General features: G+C 46.8%; 2 protein-coding genes across 6 annotated transcripts; one reads left to right on the forward strand and one right to left on the reverse strand.

Moving 5' to 3' along the window:
* Positions 1-14825: 14825 nt before the first annotated feature.
* Positions 14826-17717, forward strand: LOC144703821 (NAD(P)-binding Rossmann-fold superfamily protein). 2 transcript variants are annotated; one of them, XM_078576092.1, is made up of 11 exons: positions 14826-15080; positions 15161-15222; positions 15307-15426; positions 15523-15622; positions 15719-15799; positions 16383-16432; positions 16516-16666; positions 16860-16916; positions 16991-17112; positions 17193-17432; positions 17499-17717. In XM_078576092.1, exons 1-10 carry the CDS (start codon positions 15072-15074, stop codon positions 17401-17403), a joined length of 963 nt encoding a protein of 320 aa, XP_078432218.1. In that variant the 5' UTR covers positions 14826-15071; the 3' UTR covers positions 17404-17432; positions 17499-17717. The 2 variants fall into 2 exon arrangements, with proteins under 2 accessions (XP_078432218.1, XP_078432219.1); XM_078576093.1 differs by having other exon boundaries at positions 17504-17717.
* LOC144703819 (type IV inositol polyphosphate 5-phosphatase 3-like) lies at positions 17133-21681 on the reverse strand. 4 transcript variants are annotated; one of them, XM_078576089.1, is made up of 12 exons: positions 21544-21681; positions 21352-21448; positions 20203-20296; positions 19973-20078; positions 19797-19868; positions 19380-19452; positions 19180-19284; positions 18395-19106; positions 18135-18316; positions 17962-18070; positions 17733-17881; positions 17133-17653 (listed from the first exon to the last, which is right to left on the reverse strand). In XM_078576089.1, exons 3-12 carry the CDS (start codon positions 20254-20256, stop codon positions 17449-17451), a joined length of 1767 nt encoding a protein of 588 aa, XP_078432215.1. In that variant the 5' UTR covers positions 20257-20296; positions 21352-21448; positions 21544-21681; the 3' UTR covers positions 17133-17448. The 4 variants fall into 4 exon arrangements, with proteins under 4 accessions (XP_078432215.1, XP_078432214.1, XP_078432217.1 ...); XM_078576088.1 differs by having other exon boundaries at positions 20203-20302; XM_078576091.1 differs by having other exon boundaries at positions 21352-21418; positions 21544-21663.
* Between the last annotated feature and the right edge of the window lie 446 nt (positions 21682-22127).

Here is a 22127-nt window from a genome sequence, read left to right on the forward strand (position 1 = left end):
ATAAGATGTGTAATTTTATATAGCTTGTAGATATTTTAGGATATTTTTAATTGGTTTAGAAATATTAAGAAAATCATTTTAGATATTATTTGTAAAAATAATGCAGATCAGGTGTTTGAGGGATTGCGCAAGAAGAGAAAATTTCACTTAAATGAGATGTTCGTGTCCTAACTGTATGAAAATATTGTCTAGATTTTTTAAGAAATTAATCAATATTGGTTAGACATTGACTTCCCAAGGCTCCTCGACCTCTTTGGGGTCGCCGACAGCTTCTGACTCTGTTCGCGGTCGAGTTATTCTCCAGGTAATTCATTGCTCCTTCTTCTCAATTTCTCTCCTCTTCTACCACTCTCTGATTAATCTCTCTTCAGGTCATGGCCCTCTCACACCTGTTGATCGAGTTAACCATGAGAAAAGGCAAAGAACGCAAGGATCTCTCCTGTTTTTAATCTCAAATTTCAGATTGGAATTCGATGGAAAACAATTTGTGTTTGCGGCAGAAAAATTTGGGTTTCATATTATGGGAACGCTCCTAAGATATTCTCGTTGATATAGGCTATCCCCTACAGCTTTTACGGGGCGAATGGGCGGAGATCTGCCCTCTCGTCACCGGAATGTGGTCACCCGCGACAGAGGCAGTGATGAAGAGTAGGAAGGGATGATCTTATCCCTCAACCATCTGTCTGAGTCTTAGGGGTTCAACATCTACGGTTAAATCATAGCCATGGAACCCCTTAAGTTCTAGTGGTATGTGTCCTAGTCAGCAAATTCCACGTCACTGCTTTACTCCAGCTAGACTTGCATGATTCCTGCGCTTCAGTGCTTGCCACCGAGGCATCCCCTGAAATAGAGAGAAAAACATATTAAAATAAATCGGAGTTTATCTTGACCATTCGATCTTCTTAAAGAAGATCAACGTCCAAAATTAAAATGTGGGATTTAACAAAAGCATGTTTCGACACGAGCTTTAGCTGGGTCAATGCAAAGCTCAAAATGTTTCTTCTCTGTATGGTTTATTCATGCGGCACCCTACGGGACCGGTAAAGACTTGTCAAGGCTGCCCTGGCCCGGCCTGGTAAGGACTTCTGAAAGCTCTGATTTTTAACCCCATACTGAAAGATTTAGAATCTTGGAAAAGTATATAAATTTTGAAACTCTTTACGATTTGAATTAGTAAGAAAATAATGAAGGAACTCTAAGGTGTGCATGTGTGTATACCTGAATGCAACCGTATACTCTCTTACGGTTATGGCTACAGCTGCGGCTTCCAGCTGAGGTCCTTCAGGGGCCTTAATGCTCAGGCTACAGCTACGGTCATAGCCCTTGGGGGCTACTTTGGGGCCACATTTTTTTTTTCTTAATGTTGAATCAACAATTTACTTATTATGTATATTCATGCTAAATTTATTAGAAATAAGGTAGTAACATAATACAAGAGCAAATGCATGAAATGGAATTTATTTCTCTTATATCATGAACTACGTATGTTATTTCCATTATATAGACATCATATATCCCTCAAAATTTTTAAATTGCAAGCGTGAACTTGGATACGTCTCATGTGACAGATCAAAAGTCTTAGATATTCCCAAAATGGCCTTATGTCGTCAATAGTATGATGCAGGACAACGTCCGAGACGAAGTCCTGCCGTCACCGAGGGTTCGTACTCGGTGTCGAAGGCGCGACGGTGCGCGACGAAGTACCGGGATTCGTCGGGCACAGGAGTCCTACGAAGACGATCTAGAATGACAATGCTCGGGTAGGATTGTGGTACGTGCAGCTACCGAAGAACAGGAGGGGCCGACGGCCGGGGTCGACGGGGTCGCCCGGAGACGGGAGGGGACCTCCTGACCCTCGTCAGGAGGGACGATGTTGCTAGGTCGCCGAACGGGAAATTCCCGCCGGAGGTTGCCCGCACGCGACGGGCGAACCGGCTCGTACCAGATCCAGGTGAGACGCTCAATAAAACGTTCGTTTTCACTCGCCTGTCTCGCTCACCTATATCTACCCCGAGCGCGGTGGAGGCAACCGAGTATGCACTGAAAGAAATAAAGGACGTGCGCGGGTCAGCGTACCTCATCGTAGCCGAGGACGGGGAAGATAGTCCGAGTGCTTGTCGAGTCACCAGCAGATCGTCGTTGCCAAGACACGGCGGCGTCAGGCCGGGCGCTCAGGTACGGGCGGCAGGGACCGCGCGTGGGCCGCACGCGTCCGCTGCAACACGAGGTCCGGGGCGCGGGCGGGACGATGCGGGCGCGCTCGGCGACAGGTTGCGCACGTGGGAATGACGCCAGGTGCACCGGGCGACGGAGGGGGCCGACTGGTCGTCCCTCGGGCAGGCACGCGGGTCTCGTTCGCCAGGATATCCTTCGAACAGTTGGGAGGGCAGCAGGGCGATCGCAGGCGGAGTCTGTCTGAGCGGGCGACCAGTAGCGGCAGAACCATGCACGGGCGCGGAAGAATCCACGGTCGTGCGGCGCGTGACCAGGACGCGAGCGCGACTCGGCCTACACGCGCAGGGCGACTGAGCGCCGGTGGCGCAGCGCAGGCGGGCCTGGGTCCCTCTCTCGCCTGCAGTCTTCTCCCCCGGTGCTTCCTCTTCTTCTCCTGGTTCTGGCACTTCTCCTCCTTCTTCAGCTCGCGGCAACCCTAGCTCAACGGAGGCAGTAGTTCCAAAGAAACGATACTTTTCAAATTATCAACGTCGTTCCCGTTTCTACGGCACCCACCTCTCCTTATATAGAGGGGAAGTGTGGGAGCCCTTTGACCAAAATAACCTACCACTTAAACCAAAATAACAGTGCGAACCTAGGACATAAAGCCTCAGATGAAAACAACAAAACGAAGATGAACCGGACGAGGGGGGGGGGGAGGGGAGGGGAGATCCTCATAAGGTCGAACCTCCCTCCTTACACTTAGACAGGACGCAAGAGTAGACACGGCCGACGACGATTAAACTTAAAACACGACGAACGAGATGAAATAAGGAAACGATAAGGTGTCCGTTACCCAGAATACTTGAATCCGGGCGAGCGTACCGTCGCCTTGGCTTGCCGAGCGGGCTGAACGCGGACGGCCGGCGCTGTCGACGGCGGCGATGACGTCTCCGGAGACGTATCCAGTGCTGGAGCGGGTGCTGTCGGGGACGACGGTGACGACTCCGACGGCGTGTCCGGGGCTGCGCCATCATAGTATATTCTAGATTATAAATTTTAGATTGAAAATATAAAGTCGCCAATCACATTTCCCATAAAAGAATTTCATGATCTAATATTAAGTGAGGAGTTCTGTAAACCTATGCAAACGCAGATCAGTCATCTACAAATGTGTTTTTCTCATTTAGAGTTGGGACTTATACGGTATTTAAGTACTGTTGAGATCTAATTTTGAATTCCCTCTCCCAAATTGGTTTCAACTATTCCAACATCACAACAAGTAGCTGATACCATGGCTAATAACTGTCTACATAAACTTTTGGGTTCATATCTTAAATTTATGTATAACAAATTATGCAATTATACCTTTTCCAATTAAATGTTCTAATATTTCATATATGTATTGTTCTATCCATCTGACGACTATAACTAATGTTAATAAATTATCTAATTCCCTAAAGATCAATTTATCATGAGACATCCGGACATGATATTAATCTTAAATTATGTATCGAAAATAGATATGCTTAAATTTATCAATCCAATAGCATATTTCCTTATTGCCTCTATCTCTATCTCATGATTCCCTTTTATTTTTCAAAATATGATTCAATTATATAAATAAACTATATATGTTTTTATTTCCACATGAACTATATAATTACTTTAAATTTTTATAATAGGAAGAGCATCTACTAAAAAATAATGAGGGTCAGCTATATATACAGCTCTATTACTGACTGTCATTGGGAGGGAAATCAATAATTGGAGAGATTGAGTAAAGGGAATAGGTGGCGTATACCTCTAGGGTTTGGTAATGATTTTGGTTCAGCCATTAATTTCAAGTGCTCATCACTCCTACGGCCATCACCACCCTCCACTAGTTCTAATTCAGGTTCTAAGTGGGATATACTATCATGTAGATCAAGGAACTCTTTTCTAGTTTTTAGCATTATTTCTACATTCACAAGTGAATGCTCATGAGGATGATCATTACAGAGAATTCTACGATATCACATCTCAAAAGTTTATCCATCATCTGAAATAAAAAACTGTATTAATACTGATAGTATTGGGGAGTCAACCTGAATTTTGGCTTTGAGAGCCTACTTCATCCATTTTACCTTTGAATTTGTCTCCCCTAAAGTTCCTTCGGATGTATCTTATGGTTCCAATCTCGAAGATCAGTACTTTACCTACTGATTTTCAATTAAATCTCTTGCATCATGTGTGAATGTTCCACCACTAACATTAACGAACATATTACTCTAGACTATTCAATCTCTCACAAAATATTTTTACTATCTAACAGTTAGAGATACTTTGGTGAGTAGGCATTCTATTGAACCCCATCAGTTTATCACATGACTCAATAAATTTTTATGTTGAATGGGGAAAATCCTCAACGGCTTTTTTACTCTTAAGTAATGTTTTACGAAAGCATTTTTTCATCCTATTTAAACTCTTTGTTTTTTCTAAATATTTTAAAAAATCTTTGGATTTTTTTTATTTATGGGTTAATGGGAGCATTCTCATTCATATATATTCTATAAGTCCTAAAAAACTCTAGGTCTTTTAGAGCACAAGGCATAACTTGGCAATCCACAGGTTGGAAACTTGAAAGTATTGATTGTGATCCTGGCTAAATTCATCTACACATCAATATAGTTAATTAATAAGATTATCCACTAAATTTATTGTACCGTTTAAAATATTAACTATAATAATACATGGACCTAGAGGATCACACGCAAAGGATTTATGGATGTTGGTGGATATGCTGTACTTATCTGGTCTTTTGTAAAAAAGTTCCGCATTACACATAAATAGAGCGGGGACCCATTTTAGGTGCCTATGCCAGCCCCATTTGGACAGTCCCTGTGAATTTGTATCTTTCTCAGAATCTCCCTCCTTCTAGTGAGACTTGATGGTGAGAAGATAAACTTGATCTTCTAGGAGCGTTGATGAAGTTCAGGCGGAGATCCAACATTCCACTGATTTCATGTAGACATCAAGAGGTTGGGCACATGAACGGTGCGAAGGCACTTTTATGGGAAACAATTTGAGAGTGGATTAGTTCCACACATGGTGATAACATGATCTAAATTTTATATTTAAATTATAGTTTATTTCTTTGAATTATGCAACGTATATAAATATTTGACAGTCAATCAAGCCTGCATAACCCAACATTAGTAAGTTTTTGACCTTTTGCTCCAAAATACTAGCATAAGATCAGAAATAACCATTTATATTACAAATGTAAGAAAGAAGTAATGAGGACATAGTGGGTTAGAGGGAACATTTGGCAGCTATGTTGTCGCAAACTGCTAGAAACAATGACGATGATTGAGAGAAAAAATTATGAATGAGGGGGGGAGAAAATTTTACTAGATCCAAGTGAATATTATTGTAAAATCATACTTGGGTACTCTTGATGATGCATCACCTGCCTTTCCAACTTCTTGAGACACTAGGCAGTACGTGTTTGTCAATGTCAAGGATGACTGATGTTGATGATTGATGATGGTATGATTGATCAAGGATGACTATGTCACCTGTCCTCGTGATTTATGATGCCCTATCATCTGTCCCATCACCATGCATCATCCTAAGGGTCCTCAAGATTATTGTGAGTAACTGAGCTAGTGCAGAATGCAAATTGATACCAATATGCATATGTCGTATCAAAGATGACATAGGCGTGCACGCTTACAAAGCATTGCCATCTAATGATACTTCTTAAGGACTTTATTTTGGTACTATTATAAAGGCTCCTTTGATGTAACATGACGGACGCTGGGATCGAACAGCTCGTGTTACACACACGGAGGGCAAGGACAGTCATGTCATGTAGTGGAGATGACTAATGTGGAGGTAATGCAAGTGATGATGCAATGATGAAATCACTGAGAAGTATAATCCAGCGTCGACGGACATCAATGACCACTAGGCTATGGTAAGTGCGTCTTGGTAATGCCACTAGGCTCCCGATGACCCGAACGATGGGTTGAGGGCGTACAGTGTGAGTACAACTGTTGCCGCTTGTGTGTGCACCGTTCAAAACACCAACCAAGATCGTATCGATAGAAACCTATTCCCACTGATGTATTCCTATGTATCACTAACCTAACCCTGGCGGTGGAGAAAATGTTTGGAGGCACTCAAAGAAATAATATTACACCAAGAGGGAGTTGATGAGCGTACCAGGAGCGGTAGGCCCGGGCGGTCTTTGATTCACTAGTAGTGGAAGACGACCAACACGTAGGTGCGATGACGACACAGGTAGGTGCGGCAACGCAAGTAGGCGCAGTGGCGCAAGTAGGCACATCGGCGCAAGTAAGCACGGTGGCACAAGTAAGCAGCTAGGCACGACAACGGGCGTGATGGCGAGGCACCGCGGCGATGGGCACGATAGTGAAGTGTAGCGGTGGCTGTAGCGACGCGCACAGTGGCGAAGTGCGGCTACGAGCGTGGTGATGGGCATGGCGACGGCCACGGCGGCGGGCGTGGTGGTGAGATTCGGCGGCGGGTGCAGCGGCGGTAGCTGATTGCGTCGGGCATGGTGGGTTGTGGCAGTTACGACCGCTGGTTGTGGCGCTCGTTGATAAGCTCAATTTTTGGATTTTTTACTAGGTTTTTTACTGATTAGTCATGTGAGTATTTGAGCTAGTCAAAAATAAAAATTAACCTCACAGCCTTAGGACGAGTAAGGTGTCGATCCACAAGGAGCAGATAAGAAAATAGTAGTTCTTTTCAATTTAATTTATGTTATGAATTCCTATAAGTTATTCTAACCAGCATGTTGAAGATCTTGAGTAAAATTTATTAAATTTCCTGAGAAGATTAGATTTAAATAATCTAATCCTCAGAAGATTCAGAAAATTCAGATTGGATTTAAGGGCTCTATTCTCAGTTGCAGGCTTGCACCTTTAGCACTAAAAATAGAACAAACCAAGCGCAAGGATGCGCACGGCCTTGGTGGTGTGCGGCTTCCTGCGTGCGGGTTTGCCTGCGTGCGGGGCTGCACGCTGCCTCGGCTGCAGATGCGCCCTGCGTGCAGGCTGAGCGCGGGTTACGCAGGCCTCGTGCAAGGCTCTGCCTGCGCGGGGGGTTGCGCGCGGGCGGCGCAGGCCTCGTGCACAGCTCTGCCTGCGCAGGGATGTGCGACGGCTAGCGCGCAGCTCTGCCTGCGCGCGGGCGGCATGCAGGGCGTGTCTGTGCACAGGTTGTGCACGGCTTGCGTGCTGGCGGTGCTCTGTGCGTAGGGGCTGCGCGCGGCTCTGCCTGCGCGCGGGACGCCCTGGATGCAAGAGCTGCAGCTACGAGTTTGGATGTAGAAGGTGAATTGGGGAGAAGAACAACAGAAAACACGTTTTGAACAAACAAACGTAGAATTAACCAAAAACAATGAACAATCTCAGCTGGAAAATGTTGGAGATACACTGCTTGGTGCCTTCCAACCCAACTTCAATTGTCTTAGAAGGGAGAGGAACACAATGTCTGAAACCAGAACAATCACACCAACCTGGTGTCACAACCCTTCCGGCGAGGTGATGATCGTCTTGCTCTGGTTATGCCTCAGCCTCCTTCTCTCCCAGCTCCAATGCTCATCAGCCCTTGGAGGGTCTGCAGAACTCCTCTTCTCCAAGCCCTAACCTGTTTACACAAAAATTCTGCACAACCCAAAATGGCTCTTTGAAGGACTATTTATAGGTTCCTCCCTTGAGCTTCTTGAGTCTTTTTAGGGCTTCTTCTTGTAAGTTTCTTTTGCAAGTCTTGATTAATCAGGTGCCTTCATTCTATTTTATCCACATCTAAACTCATTGAGAAAAGGTGAGATCCAATCCACTTGATTCTCTGAACCAATTGGGGTTAGTAAATATGGAATTAATACATGCAAATAATGGTACATATGGAATCAATGTATGCAAATGATGCTCTGATTACTGGCAAACCCTTGATTATTTTATGACATAATTAGAGTCATCACTCGTAGCTGGCTGCGGTAGTCACGGCTATTGGTTGCAACGTCGAAGACGTGCCGCGGCGGTCACGGCCGCTGACTGCAATAGCCACGACAAGTAGATGTGGCCCTAGCAGGTTGCAGTGGCCATAGCGGGTCGTAGCGATCTCATAGGTAACGTTGGTCACGGTTGATCGTGGCGGCTGCGGCTGCTCGCCACGGTCGTGGCAGGTCGCAATCGCGGGCTTCAGGTGGTCGCCGGTCGTGAGCTGCTGCTGCCGCAGTTAGTCGCGACTACGGTTGGTCATTGTGACGACCGTGGCTGATCGCAGCTGTCGCGTCAGGTCGCGGCCATGGGCCGCACTGGTCACGGTCGCGGGCTGCGACGCTCGCTGGCAGTGACAGCCACGGCTGGTTGCGGCCGCTGGTAGCATCGAGCTTGAGACCAACTGCATTGTCTCGAAGTGGTAGACCACGTCGAACAGTCGTTGGAGCTCGTCTTCCATATCTAGGAGTCCATCGTTGGGGGGGCGACCCTCCCATCGAATAAGAAATTGTCGTCGCGTGCCGCCTTCCCCTGCAACATTAATTATCTTCCCAAGTACCTCCTCTACAATCTCATGCCTAAGTGGGGTGCAAACTCGGGAAGGTAGACTGGCAAACTCACTCATAATTGAATGTAGACTACTGGGCCAGAAGGGGATGGCTTTTTGGTGGAGAAAATAGGCAGCATGGGATGGTACAACTCAAGGCCAGACATGTTGACGATGGGGCATATCCCCCAAGTGGAGGAAATACTCGCAACGCGTGATCTTCCCAACCTTTTGTACTATCGAGAAAGACCCGACACTACGAGTGTGGAGCGTTGTAGCGACCCATGTAGAGTATCTCTCAGGCCTCAACCTATCCCTAACCAAGTCGCCCTCGCACTAACTAACTAGGTGTCGATGTAAATTGGCAACAAGTTCATACTTCTCATGTTACAATGCAATGCATGCATGAATGCTATGACGTGACTCTCTCACATGATGCGCAAATGCAACTCCATAATGTGAAAGCCTAAAATGCATGACTAAGAGGGTGAAGTTAGGAGGCTTATGTGTTATCTGGCCGTACATGGTATCGAACATAATCAACTCGATGATGTAAATCGCTAGCGATAAGGTAGCAAACTCTGCCCAAGGAATAACCGATTCCCACATCATGAAATCTCTTGTATCACAAGAACATACTAAGTAATATATAATAGATAAGTCTGCCTCAGCCCATCTATCGATGGCAGAGGGGTAAGTCATATTAAGGCCAACTCGTGTGGCTCGGAGAAGCCACATCGGCTTTCAGAAATACCTCGCGAGTAGAACATTGCGATCAGAAAGGAAATAGGGAGGTGCATCAGACCTCCTCTCGTGCATGCAATTCGCGTCCATGGGGACGCGGTACATGGATCTTAGCCCGAAAAGCACAGCTATCACCATCTCAACCGTAGGGTCAGTAACGCGTAAAAACTTTTGTAGTGATCAGGAATCTTCCATAAGTCTCTCAGGCTATAAACATGAAGCATGGATAAAAGCGGGTCTAAGTCTAGATCGGCACTTAATCCAAGCTGCAACATCGCCAATCGTTGGGGCTCTTCCAGAGGTTCTACTTGGAATCGATAACTAAAGGTAACCAATTGTTCAACTAACTCTAGAACTACAGGAACCGTATACACTACCAATTGTAGTGGTAGAGGCTCTTCCCGTTGCTCGTCCGGGAATCCATCACTAGACTGGGCCACGAGGTCAGCTAGCTCGGGCATATCGGGAGAGGTAAACTGAAGTTTCCCAAGTAGAGGAAACTCATGCGGATGGTCTTTTGAGAAATCGTAACATCGTGTACATCGACCTCTACTAGTTCCAAATCAGTGGGTAAACTACCCCAAATGGCCTGCCGTGGCGGTGTCTCTATTGGAGTCTTTACTAGGAGGTCATCACTAGGCGTGGCATCGAGTGTATCTACGTCTTACCTGGCAACAAAAGTAAACTGTAGCCATGACAATGGTAGAAGCCCTTCTGGTGCATCTACTAGGAAAGTAACACAATGGGCAGTCTTGAGCTCATCTAGCTCAGGTGCGGCAAGGACACGAGCAATTGGTGGGGACTCAGTAGAAGTCGTGAATGTACGCGCATCTGATGTGTTATGAGCGCATCTGGTCCTAGCACGATGTTGTCTACGAGGAGGCTCTGAAACATCATCATAATACTCGTCCTCGGGCCATCATGGATAGGAATCATCATACTATGGACCGTAGAAGCACTCATAGTTCTGCAGGGGCTCATCATACCGAGGGTCATACTCTGAAGCAATGTGAGAAGGCTGGCATGTGGGGCGTATAAGTCGCATGAGGAACATGCGGTGCCAGTGGAGCATATTGTTCGAAGGGTGTCGACGGCGCGCATGATGCACATGGCGCGAGCGTAGTACGTGGTGGTGAGGGCGCCGAAGTCTGGTAATACCCCGAAGGTGGCGAAGAGTGTGCAATCAGCGCATATGGCGCGGGCAACGCTAGTGGGTCATTCTGCCCATGAGGAATTGGCGGCGCATGTGAGGCATACGGAGTATGCGCGAACAGTGGGTAGACATGTGGCCATGGCATATTGGGGACAACATAGGGTGCAGGCTGCGCCTATGCTAGGGCGAGGGCGCAAGTGGGGGCCCCATAGGTGTGCACCATAGGAGGTGCTTGCAGAGTAAGGCAACGGCAGCGCATGGGGGTATCCTTGCCCATGCGGGGTTGGGGCAACATAAGGGGCCACTGTGGGTATGGTCCACCCGAAGCTAGGTACTGGACAGGAATCGCCTAGCAATGTAGGCCCTGGTGGTCGTAGGGTGGTCCTCTAGTCTGATGTCTATCTTGCTGCTGGCGGCAGTCATCTTGTGGTTGGGGACGGTCACCCGGATATCCATAGTAATCATCATGCGGACGGTAGGGATTGTCCATGCGGCGATCGTCAAGTTAGTGATTGTCATGATGTCAGTAGTGATCCTCATACTCTTTGGGACAGTCGTCCTATAGATGGTAGCAATCGTCTTGCTGTCGATAATGATCGTCCTGGGGGTGGTCATCTTGGTAGTGATCGTCCTGCCGGTGGTAATGAGCATCTCGCGGTCGATAGTGATCGTCAAGATGGCTATCGCCCTGGTAGCGATCGTTTGGGTAGCGATTGTGATCGCCTTGATGGCAATCGTCCTGGTAATGATCATCCTGGTAGCGATCATGATAGTCTTGATGGTGATCGTCCTGGTAACATTCGTGCTGCCAACGATAACAATCGTCTCACTATCGATAACGCTCGTCCGGTTATCGTTGCGGACGTCTGGGCTGAGGAGATGGAGGCGAAAAGATCATCTCACCTGTCGGGCTCTCTCCATAAGCCTTAGCGGTAGCCAGCTTGGGAGACTGATATTGCCAGGATGGTCTTCGGCATGGCCATCTCCGTCTCTGAGGTGTGCTCCAATCGCAGAAATACCATTCACTATCCTTTGGATAGGTGTCTAGACCATCATCGTCAAGGTAAGTGCTTGGGTGATGAGTGTAAACTTGATCTTCTGAAGGAAGATTGTAAGTGCAGGGATGATTCTCCCATCCTTGAGCCAACGGGTAGTCCCCTCGAACACGGCTATGTCTCCTAACGATCGTCACAGCTAGATACTATGTAAAGGGTAGGGTCTCCTACTAAATAATGAAATGATGAGTATATGCATGAATGCACATGCTATGAATTTCAAGATATGTGATGCATGCGACTAAGTGCAGACACGAAAAAAAACAAATTTTGACCAACGGTGCTATGCGTAGAGGTAAGCACGATCAACGCGGATACCAATATGATGTATAAGACGGATCGTGAACCAGAAGCGCTTAACTTAAGCTCTGATACCAATATGATGTAACACGACAGATGATGGGATTGAACCGCTCGTGTTACACACACGGAGGGCAAGGACAGTCATGTTATGAAGTGGAGATGACTAATGTAGAGGTAATGCAAGTGATGATGCAACGATGAAATCACTGAGAAGTATAATCCAGCGCCGACGGACACCAACGACCACTAGGTTATGGTAAGTACGTCTTGGTAATGCCACTAGGCTCCCGATGACCCGAACGACGCGTTGAGGATGTATCGTATGAGTACAACTATTGCCGCTCGTGCGTGCACCGTTCAAAACACCAACCAAGATCGTACCGATAGAAACCTATTCCCACTGATGTATTCCTAGGTATCACTAACCTCACCCTAGCAGTGGAGAAAACATTCGAAGGCACTAAAAGAAATAAAATTACGCCGAGACGGAGTTGATGAGCGTACTAGGAGCGGTAGCCCCAGGCAGTGTCTGATTCGGCAGTAGTGGAAGGCGACCAACGTGTATGCGCGATAACGATGCAGGTAGGTACAGCAGTCCAAGTAGGCGCGGCGGCGCAAGTAAGCATGGCGGCGCAAGTAGGTGGTTAGGCATGGAGACAAACCCGATGGTGAGGCACCGCCCCTATGGGCGCGGCGGTGAGTCGTGGTAATGGCTATAGTGGTGTGCGCGGTGGCCAAGTGTGGCTATGCGCATGGTGACGGTTGTGGCGACGGCCAAGGCGACGGGCGTGGTGGCAGCCACAGCGGCGGGCATGGCGGTGGGAAGCGACGGGGGGCGCAATGGTGGCAACTAATTGAGTCGGGCGTGGCGGGCTGTGGGCGTTACGACCGCTGGCTGCAGCGCTCGCGGCTGGTTGCGGTAGTCGCGGCCGCTGGTTGTAATGGGGGAGACTGGTCGCAGCGGTCACATCCGTTGACAACAACGGCCGCGGAGGTCGCGGCGATCGCACAGGTAGCAGCGACCGCGGCAGGTCGCGATGGCCGCAGGCTGCGGCGGCCATGGCTGGTTGCTGCAACAATCGTGGTTGGTCGCAGCCGCGGGACGCGCCTGGTCACAGCCGCGGGCCGCGCCTAGTCACGGCAGCCGCGGGCTACGGCTGGTCGTAGTCGTGGACTGTGATGGGCTGCTCGCAAGCACTGGCAGCAACGACCACGGCTGGTCGCGGCGGCCGCGACTGGCTTATGGCGGTCGGAAGACTGTAGTGGCAGCGAGGATCGGTCAAGGCAGCTATGCGGGCTGCCCGGGAGCGGCGGTGGCATGCGGGAAGACAGGTGGCGGCGACGGCAGCTGTAAAGCTCCAGCGAAGATGGCGGCAGTAGAGCTCCAGCGAAGATGGCGGCGGCAAAGCTCCAGTGAAGATGGCGGCGACAAAGCTCTGGCAAAGATGGTTGCAGTTTCCAGCGATCTGTAGGGTTTTTTTCTCTCTCCTAACTTTTTAATGGCATTTTTGCAAATATTTCAAAAACTAAAAAACACAAAAAAAAAGAAAATCCTTCAAAATCACATTTTTCAATCTTTTCTTCTCTTCTCTTCCTATGGGCGGCCCCACCTTTTTTAGGGGAAAATATGGGCCTCCCCCCTCAAAAATAAAAGGGAGAAGGCCCAATTAAGAGTAATTAGGGCCCTCTAATAGAAGAGAGAAACTCACTAACACTCCCACACATGGGCTCACACACGCGCAAACATGTATGTCCATACAGCTGTCCAAACACGTGCGAAAAAACAAAACACAGAGACATACGTGGCCGACATAAAAGGCCTACTAAACAAGGAAAATAAGGAAAGATAACGTCAAACCTTTGTGGCCCATTGACTAGGCCGGGTACTCCGAAGGCTGGGTCTCGCGCGTGAGCCCACGGTCGACGAAGTGGTTTGGTAGGGTTTTCAAACCTGGATGGCCCCCATCATCCTTAGTACTTCACAAGTTTTGAGGATGCATTATAGCATGCTACATAACCCAAGTACGATGCAAACAATATGTTAACCCTGGTTGGATAAGCTTATGGAGAGTGACAATATGTTAACGTAGATAGAAGAGGCAAATCTGGAAAAAAGGAAGACAGTATTTCACAAAGATATCGGATATCATTCGTGTAGCCAATATTAGATATTATGATGGATGACAAACAGGTGTGGATAGTGTCCGACGCTAGTACAAGTATTATAATCTGGTATCCAAATAGTTTTGAAGGCAGATATAAGATTACTCCTTTATAAGTCATCGGCATTCATCCCAAGATCGCATCCAAACAGGCAAATCCTAGCAACCAATTCCAGTCAGTGTTAGTGAGTAAAGAATTATGACAGATGGCTTTTAAACTAGATGATGAAGCAGTTGGTGGGAGGACAACATTTTATGTTGCTAGAAAGATATCCAACTGATCTCCTGAGACTATGGTGTTTTATAAGCGATCAAAACAATCCTGGTAAAAGATCACATTATCCAAAGCACGTGAAGAATTTCCCCTAGGCGTTGCATTTTACAAAATTCTTCTCATTACATTGTTTCATAATGTTGTGATTTTTTCTACTGATTACTGGTAGGCAACCTAAAAGGGCCAAGAGGCCCAAAGAATATTGGTTCATTCTTGTTTATTATCAGGGTTTTCATAAATACATAATTGTTTAGAACCCTAAAAATATAATTATAAAATTTTAATTGTATCTTTCGATTTTTTTTTGAGTTGATGAAGTCTGTTTTATGTTCTACGATTTAAATGTTATTGTTTGCATGATAGTGGCTTTGATCATCGCTATGTTTGATAGTAGGCCGGATCGTCTTTCCGTTCGATCGCAGTCCAGCTCATTCGATTGGTCGCGAAAATCGATCGGATCGAAACTCGAGTATGGGGATCATTCGCAGTTCGGGAAGGGCGATCACAACTCGATTGAACCGCTTCGATTAGGTGCACAATTCCTGCGAAGCCGCTCCAAATCGAGCTCGCTACTCCGTCAATCCGCCATTCGGCCTTCTTTGATTCTTCCGCTTGGTCGTCTTCTACAATCAATCGCGCCTAATTGATAGTTTCCAGTTGCCAGCATGTTCCAGGTTCGTAAGCTTTGCATTTGTGCGGTTTGTTTTGTCTGTGGTTTAGATAGACTCGTCTTCTTATCTGAGGGCTCTCGTAGGCGTGGAGGACGGCTCTGTTCGGGATCTACGGATTTCGGAATTTCACGAGACAAAGTTTCGTGTATGTTTGAGCTAATCTTGCTTCAGATATTTCGGAATCTAGAATATATACACGATTATCTGATACTCGTTGCTGGGGATTTAGGGAACATTCGAAGAAGTATAAAGAAGAAGATATGTTGATACCGATGGAAGGAAAGAATTGTGTTGTCACCGGGGCGAACTCTGGAATCGGCTATGCAACTGCGGCCGGTCTTGCTTCCCGGTGATTAAGCTAGTTTATTCTAGAGAACTGATGGATTTCTTTGATTTCTGAGATGGGATTTATCTTAAATCTCTTGTTTATTGCCTTAATTATCAGGGGCGCAAACGTGCACCTTGTTTGTCGCAATCGGGAAAGGGGAGAGGCCGCCCTCGCGAAGATTAAATCATCTACGGGAAATCCTAATGTGTTCTTAGAGGTGTGATTAAACTCTTTCTTATTTGGAATGATTTCAGATATTCCTCAAGATTAGGGGATAAAAAATCAGATGAATAATTCTCTGTAATCTGGCCAGATCTGCGATGTCTCGTCGATGAGCGATATCAAGTCGTTCGTGTCGCGAGTTTCTTCTCGGGGTGAGCCAGTTCATGTCTTGGTAAGGCCGCCCTTCAACAAATCATCCATATTCATCTAGTTTTTTCTTCAAAAAAATCTTCATCTAGTTTAACTTTATATAATTTTAGATTTTCTGCTGAAAATTTCGATTTCTCCATGTATGAATCAGATGTTCCTCGATTTTCTATGTTCCTTAAAAAGAAGTCTGATTTCCTGATTTAGTTTCTTTAAGGATGGGTCAGCTCGTGCCTTGGTAAGGTCGACCTTCAAGAAGGCATCCTCTTTTTTCTTCAACGTTTTTAATTGGCTGAAGAAATAGAATGATCCGTGTATGCTTTTAGAAAAAGAAGAATTATCCGTGTATGAATCTGAGGTTTCTTCTACATGTAAATTCTTGATAAAATTTATAATACTCCATAATTCCCTCTTCTCGTCTACTTTCTTTCCCTTCAAGATGGCATCCAATTTCATATCGTTCAACAATACAGAATATCTCCATGATGCACCGAGACAGCATTGGCAAAAACTCTAGAAATCCTACTTTTTTTTTCTTTTGAGTTCTAATAGAGATTCAACTACAGCATGATATGAATCGTTGTATATCATGGAAATCTCTTACGCAGGTCAACAATGCTGGAATCCTAAACAATGAACGCGTGGTCACGCCTGAAGGGTATTCAAGAGTACCATTAAAATAGTGTGAGGGGTAGTTTCTTGTTCACCTTGGTTTTGTCTGAATTATTCCATCTGCGGCAGATTAGAAGCGAGCTTTGCGGTCAACGGGGTTGGAACATTCGCCCTGACGGAGCTGATGCTACCGCTGCTCAAGAAGGCCGCCCCCGATGCTCGTGTGATCACCATCTCCTCCGGCGGCATGTACTCTGCTCCCCTCTACAATGACTTTCAGGTAACAGGCCAGGCACTCGTTGACTTTTCTACCTTTGACTTCTCTCTTGCAGATTTTAGATCATTGACTTTATTCGCCGCGTTCTTCCACTCTCTGTTTGTATCCTTAGTTGACTTCTTTGACTCGTTGACCAATGTTGATTTCAAATTCACAATCTTTTCACCGTTGACTTTTCCTGACCGAGTTGGTGCAGTTTGACGAGAGGAACTTCGATGGGTCGCGGCAATACGCGCAGGACAAGAGACTCCAGGTCAACCTTTTTGCCACTGTGCCGACGTGGGGCCGACTTTTTAAGCCTTGAAATTCCCTGTGGTTTGTGGCCAGGTGGCGTTGACCGAATGGTGGTCAGAAGTCCACGGAAAGGACGGGGTTGGATTCTACTCCATGCACCCAGGCTGGGCAGACACGCCCGGCGTGGCCACGAGCCTGCCGGGATTCCGTCAAAGGTTCACTATTGAGCAACATATTACAACTGAAATTATGTTATTGCTGATGAAGCTGCACTGAGTTTTTCTCTTTTCACCAGACTTGGGGACAATCTGAGGACCAGCGAGGAAGGCGCAGACACGGTGGTCTGGCTTTGTCTCCAGCCCAAGGATAAGCTGACGTCGGGAGGCTTCTATTTTGACCGTGCCGAGGCGCCCAAGCACCTTCACCTCGCGGCAACTGCTGGCTCCCATGCTCATATCTCCACCCTGACCCGGCGCCTCCTTTCTCTCTCTACCATCTCCTCCTAGAGCGAGAAAACTGAGGAGATCTTATTCTGGTACTCCATAATTCCCTCAGATTTGATATCCCAAGTTGTCTTCCTGTTCACTAATCTCTGCATCAGTGAAGGTTAATGCTCTCTGGAGCTTGCGGTGGCTGAAGACCTCGACCACGGCGGCGATGACTGCCGCCACTGGGCGGTGGTCGGAGAGCCTCAGCTCTGCCCTCCCATACTTGATCACCCTCATCCCCTTTCCAAAGCACAAGACCCGGTCACACCTGACAGAAATCCGACCGTTACTACCTTCATAAACAAGAAAAATAAATCAGAGAGATTGGTTAATGGGCCGGCCCATACCAAGCGGGGGTTCTCCGGCCCAAGCCCATCTTGGGGTCGTCTCCCACGTAGAGCTCCGTCCCGGGTTCGTACTTATACGTCGGGGCGAAGTCGATCCCGCCTTCCCACCAACCGTCGAAAGCCCGACCTTTCTTCATCTCCCGCGATAGCTGACGTGGCACGAGGAATCCGATTCAGATGCTTAGCTGGACGACACGTGGACTGTATCTAGCTGAGCTGGCGAGTTTACCTGGTCTGCCAAGAGCAGCTTCGCCCACTGCTTTCTCCCTATCAGCTCTCTAGTCTTCTCGAAGGAAGAGTTCAGCCGGTAGTTCAAGTCCCCCAGCCAGACCACCCTCCTGCGATTAACTCAGAAACGTTAATCTTCGTCGTTATCGCCATCATTAACGCTAATTATCTTACTCGTGGTCTCGGATGGTCATGGGCATGCCGTCGCCAGGGGAGCGGAAGATCGTACGGCGGTGGATGTCCGTGACGTCAGCATTCCGCCGGACCTCGTCGCCTTCCTTCTCCCCGGCGGTCAAGTGGCAGCACACGAAGCAGAAAAGGGTCTGGTACACGGACATGCTCACGGAAATCGATCCCTGAATAATATTTTAACAATTAGAAAAAAACAATATTTATCATCGAATAGTTGATTTTTTTAAAAAAATAAAGCTTACTTTGTTGCCGATGTAGCCCATGACGCCGACGCCGACCGTGGACACCTTCACGTTTTGGATGTGTTTTTTGAGGCCGCGGCGGACCCAAATCGAAAGATAAACGCCCACCATCTGCTTGCTGATGATCCTCACATAAGAGGACCGCCTTCTTCTCCGAGAGTCAACGCTCAGGTCAACGGTCAAGCCGAAAGAATCAGCGGCTTTGAAAGAGCTAGTCGGCTGGGTCAACAGGTTCAACGGCTGTTCCGGCCAGATCAGCCCGACTCTCTCGGACTTGCTTAGGCTTCTGCCCAGGAGGCTTCTCGGAGCCTGTCGGGTCGGATCCAGGTTCGGGTCTGGGTCCACCAGCCTGAAGCTCTTCATTCTCTCGAGCTTCTTATGGGAGAATATTCGCCTCAGTGAGGAGAGCTCGTCCGTAGCGGCGGATGACTGCTGGTCTTCTTCAATTGGACGAGATTCTTCGTCTTTTCCTTCATCTTCTTCTTCGCTGCTGGAGTCGGTTTCGGGAAGGATGGAATCTTCAAAGGCTGGCTGATCGTCCGATGGCTGGAAACGGGACGGAGATGGCGGATCGCTGTAGCATTTCACTTTGGGCTGGGCCGGTTGGGCCGCGTTCAGCGTCTCGCGAATCAGCGACTCCCATCTTGGAACTGATCGGCTGTCCTCCGCGCCGAAGATATTCCCCGCGTTTAGTGGAACGATCTCTTGCAGGCTGTGATAAACGATAATTAAGTTGTATTAGTAAATGGTAGATTTTATATTATTTTTGTGCTTAGGATAATCACCCTATGACATAAATATCGCAGGGCTCGTCCATGTTTAGCCACTCCTTGATGTCTAGGCTCTGAGATGGAAGTTTTCCTCCGACGTTCCATGTCCCTACGCAAACCCTGCATGGAGGAGATTAGCAAAGATTGCCCACCATATCAAGATTAATGAGTATAATGAAATATTTGCAAATGACAATTAGGTCTCCAGTGCGTGCCTTATTTCTTTAGTATTGATGTACTGGGCACGGATGGTCTCTGATTTTCGCCTCCGGTGCAGCGAGATGTTTTCTGCAAATTTTGGAGATAGTTAGATGGAAAAAATGCATTATTCGAATCCTCAGAATTCGGGATTAGAGAAACAAATTCAGCGGTTTTGAATCATACGTTGGGACTGTAAGTAATTCCGGGATTAGATTTTCCTTTAGTAAACACAATTTATCATTGTTCGACTGTGTATTTCCTTTCTAGACTTTTCAATCTTCATTTATGCTCTGTAAAGTCATATGCTTTTACGGAATCGACGGAAATAAAGATTATATTCATGGTAAACAAAATCACTCACGCCGTTTCCTTGAATGACGGCGATTTTGTAAAAACTCAAGGGTAGATTTAGCATACGAAAAACGTCGTACCGTTTATCCCGGATAATTGGTTGACCATAAACCTCCGTCCATTGGGCAATTCGGGTTCACATTCCGACACCTCTAAGAGCCACAAATGAAAACAATATTCAAAATCGCAGATTTTCACTTTTATAACCAAGGAAATTTCTAGCGATTTCAGAATTTTCCAGAATTATCTTGATTACCTTCGTCGTCAAGCTGGCTGTCGATGTCGCTTTCATCTGCGCTGAAGTCCGAGTCTCTGTTACTTATATTCAGCAGCTTCCGGAGAACGATCTTGGGCCAGAAGGGCTAATAATATCCCGCAGGAAGGCAAAGTATAGTAAGAAACTATAAAAACATCCTCGGAAATTGGACCGAACAGTTGGAAATCAAACTATAATGACGAGATCAGAGATTCGAGGGTCATCTATACCTCTCCTCTGTTCTTCAATCGTGGCCTCATCTCGCTTCTCGTCCGTGCCCTCATAACGAAGCTCGCTTAGCGTTACTCACGGGGGCGTTGTGGCCTGCAACTTGGTTTTAACAATGGAAGGAACAGGCAGAGAGAGAGAAAGGAGTTACTCAGAAAGGAACCCCCGTAGAAAGTCCGTATGCCGGAGAACCCTTCCCCATAAATGAACAAAACGTCACAAATTAATCTACGACGGTGAAAAACTGCTTTCAATAGTTACAGTAGATAACGGCGATAACAGTCCAAAGCCTTAACTAATTTTAAAGTGCGAATAGGAAACAATAGATGATGTAAGGGAAAACTTTCGCAATTACTAAACAAGGAGATAATATTTTGTTCGCAGGTGTTTCTAGCCAATCATTCCACCGACTTGTCAAGGAATTGGTGGATGGCATCGGAATGGACCAACCGAGGGAGGAGGAACAATAGATTTAACTTGTCAGCCCGGACATATTTCGTTACGTCAGAGTGGCGGTTGATAGAAGCAGAGACAAAGAAACGGAGTAAAGAAAAACGGTTTTTGTGATTGATTCAATCTTTCATGGGACGGACGAAATTTTACTGTACCCCTATCGACAGATATCAGGCCAAAGAGACGTCGCGTCGAAAGCATTTAATGCAAGATCGTCATCTGATTTGTACTCGTTGGGACTATTTTGAGAAAGTAGATCTAACATATACGTCCGCTGATCGTGAAATGAACGAGCGACTGGAAAGCTTGTGGACCTAGATGAGGTGGCGGAGGTCTCGATTGAAGTATAAAACGCTCTGTCTCGCTCTTTAACCCTCTCATTTCTCAGATTATGAGATAATTAGAAGTTATAACCGTGAAAAAGTACCGGAATTCCGTTTCTTCGGAAACGCACCGAACATAATTTCTGGCAGTGAATTGCTTAAACAGAAGCAAACAAAATAATATTCCTTCTATTTAGACTGTGGATTTTGATTACCGACGAATGCGAGGAAGAGGATCTGATGATCTGTTGGACCTACGCGGAAATTCAGTACTGAAGACTCGAGATGCGAGCCTTGACCAGCATAATCGAAATCGTCCGCGAAACGATCGATCGAAGAAACACAAAAGAAACTCGAATCTTGCGGAGTGCTCACCTCCTACGAATTCCGAAGACGAACAATGTACTCGATCAGCAATTCTACCGCGAAATCGAACTCTTCTCTGCAGTCAATCACCGTAATCAGCAGGTACCTAAACATTAAACATCGAACAGCATAAACGAAGTCCTCCACGAGATGATCGATTGATGAAACAAAAATTAACTTCCAATCTAGCTTAGCACTTACCTCCTGCAATTTCCACCGGCAAACAATGCGATCGATCGACAATTCTACGGCAAAATCTCGCTTATCTCTTCCAGCGTATTCGCCAGCTCTCACCCAGTAGTAAGTCCCACTCCCCGTCCCCACGTCGCGATTCCCGCTAAATTGGCTTTATGTATATTTCGCCTAGCCAATGAGACATCGCCACGTGTTGGATCCGTCGACGGCGCTCCACTGCAGCACGCAATCAGGGGCGGTGAGACTTTACAAATTCAGCCGAGAGATGAGCGGTCCGCTGTGCCGGCGTCGCAGCCAGAATAAGTGGTAACAGAAGACGAAGAGAAAATTTCGCATGGAAAAATAGCGGTTCACTGGCGCCAAGGCCTGTAGCGCGAGACAGCACACCGGGGTCTTGCATGGTGACGTAAGAAAGAGCCCGGTTTGGACAGTCAGAAGCTCACTTGGGATTTTTTTGCCCAAAAATTTAACAGGAAAATATATAAATTTTATGTGTCGCTATCTAACAACAGTAATCTCATATGCCTGATTTTGTCCACTTCTTTCTACAAAAGTACTTCACTCCCCTTCTTTATACATCCATGTGTATT

This window comes from Wolffia australiana, chromosome 5 (assembly GCF_029677425.1).
Source record: "Wolffia australiana isolate 7733 chromosome 5, ASM2967742v1".
Lineage (NCBI taxonomy): Eukaryota > Viridiplantae > Streptophyta > Magnoliopsida > Alismatales > Araceae > Wolffia > Wolffia australiana.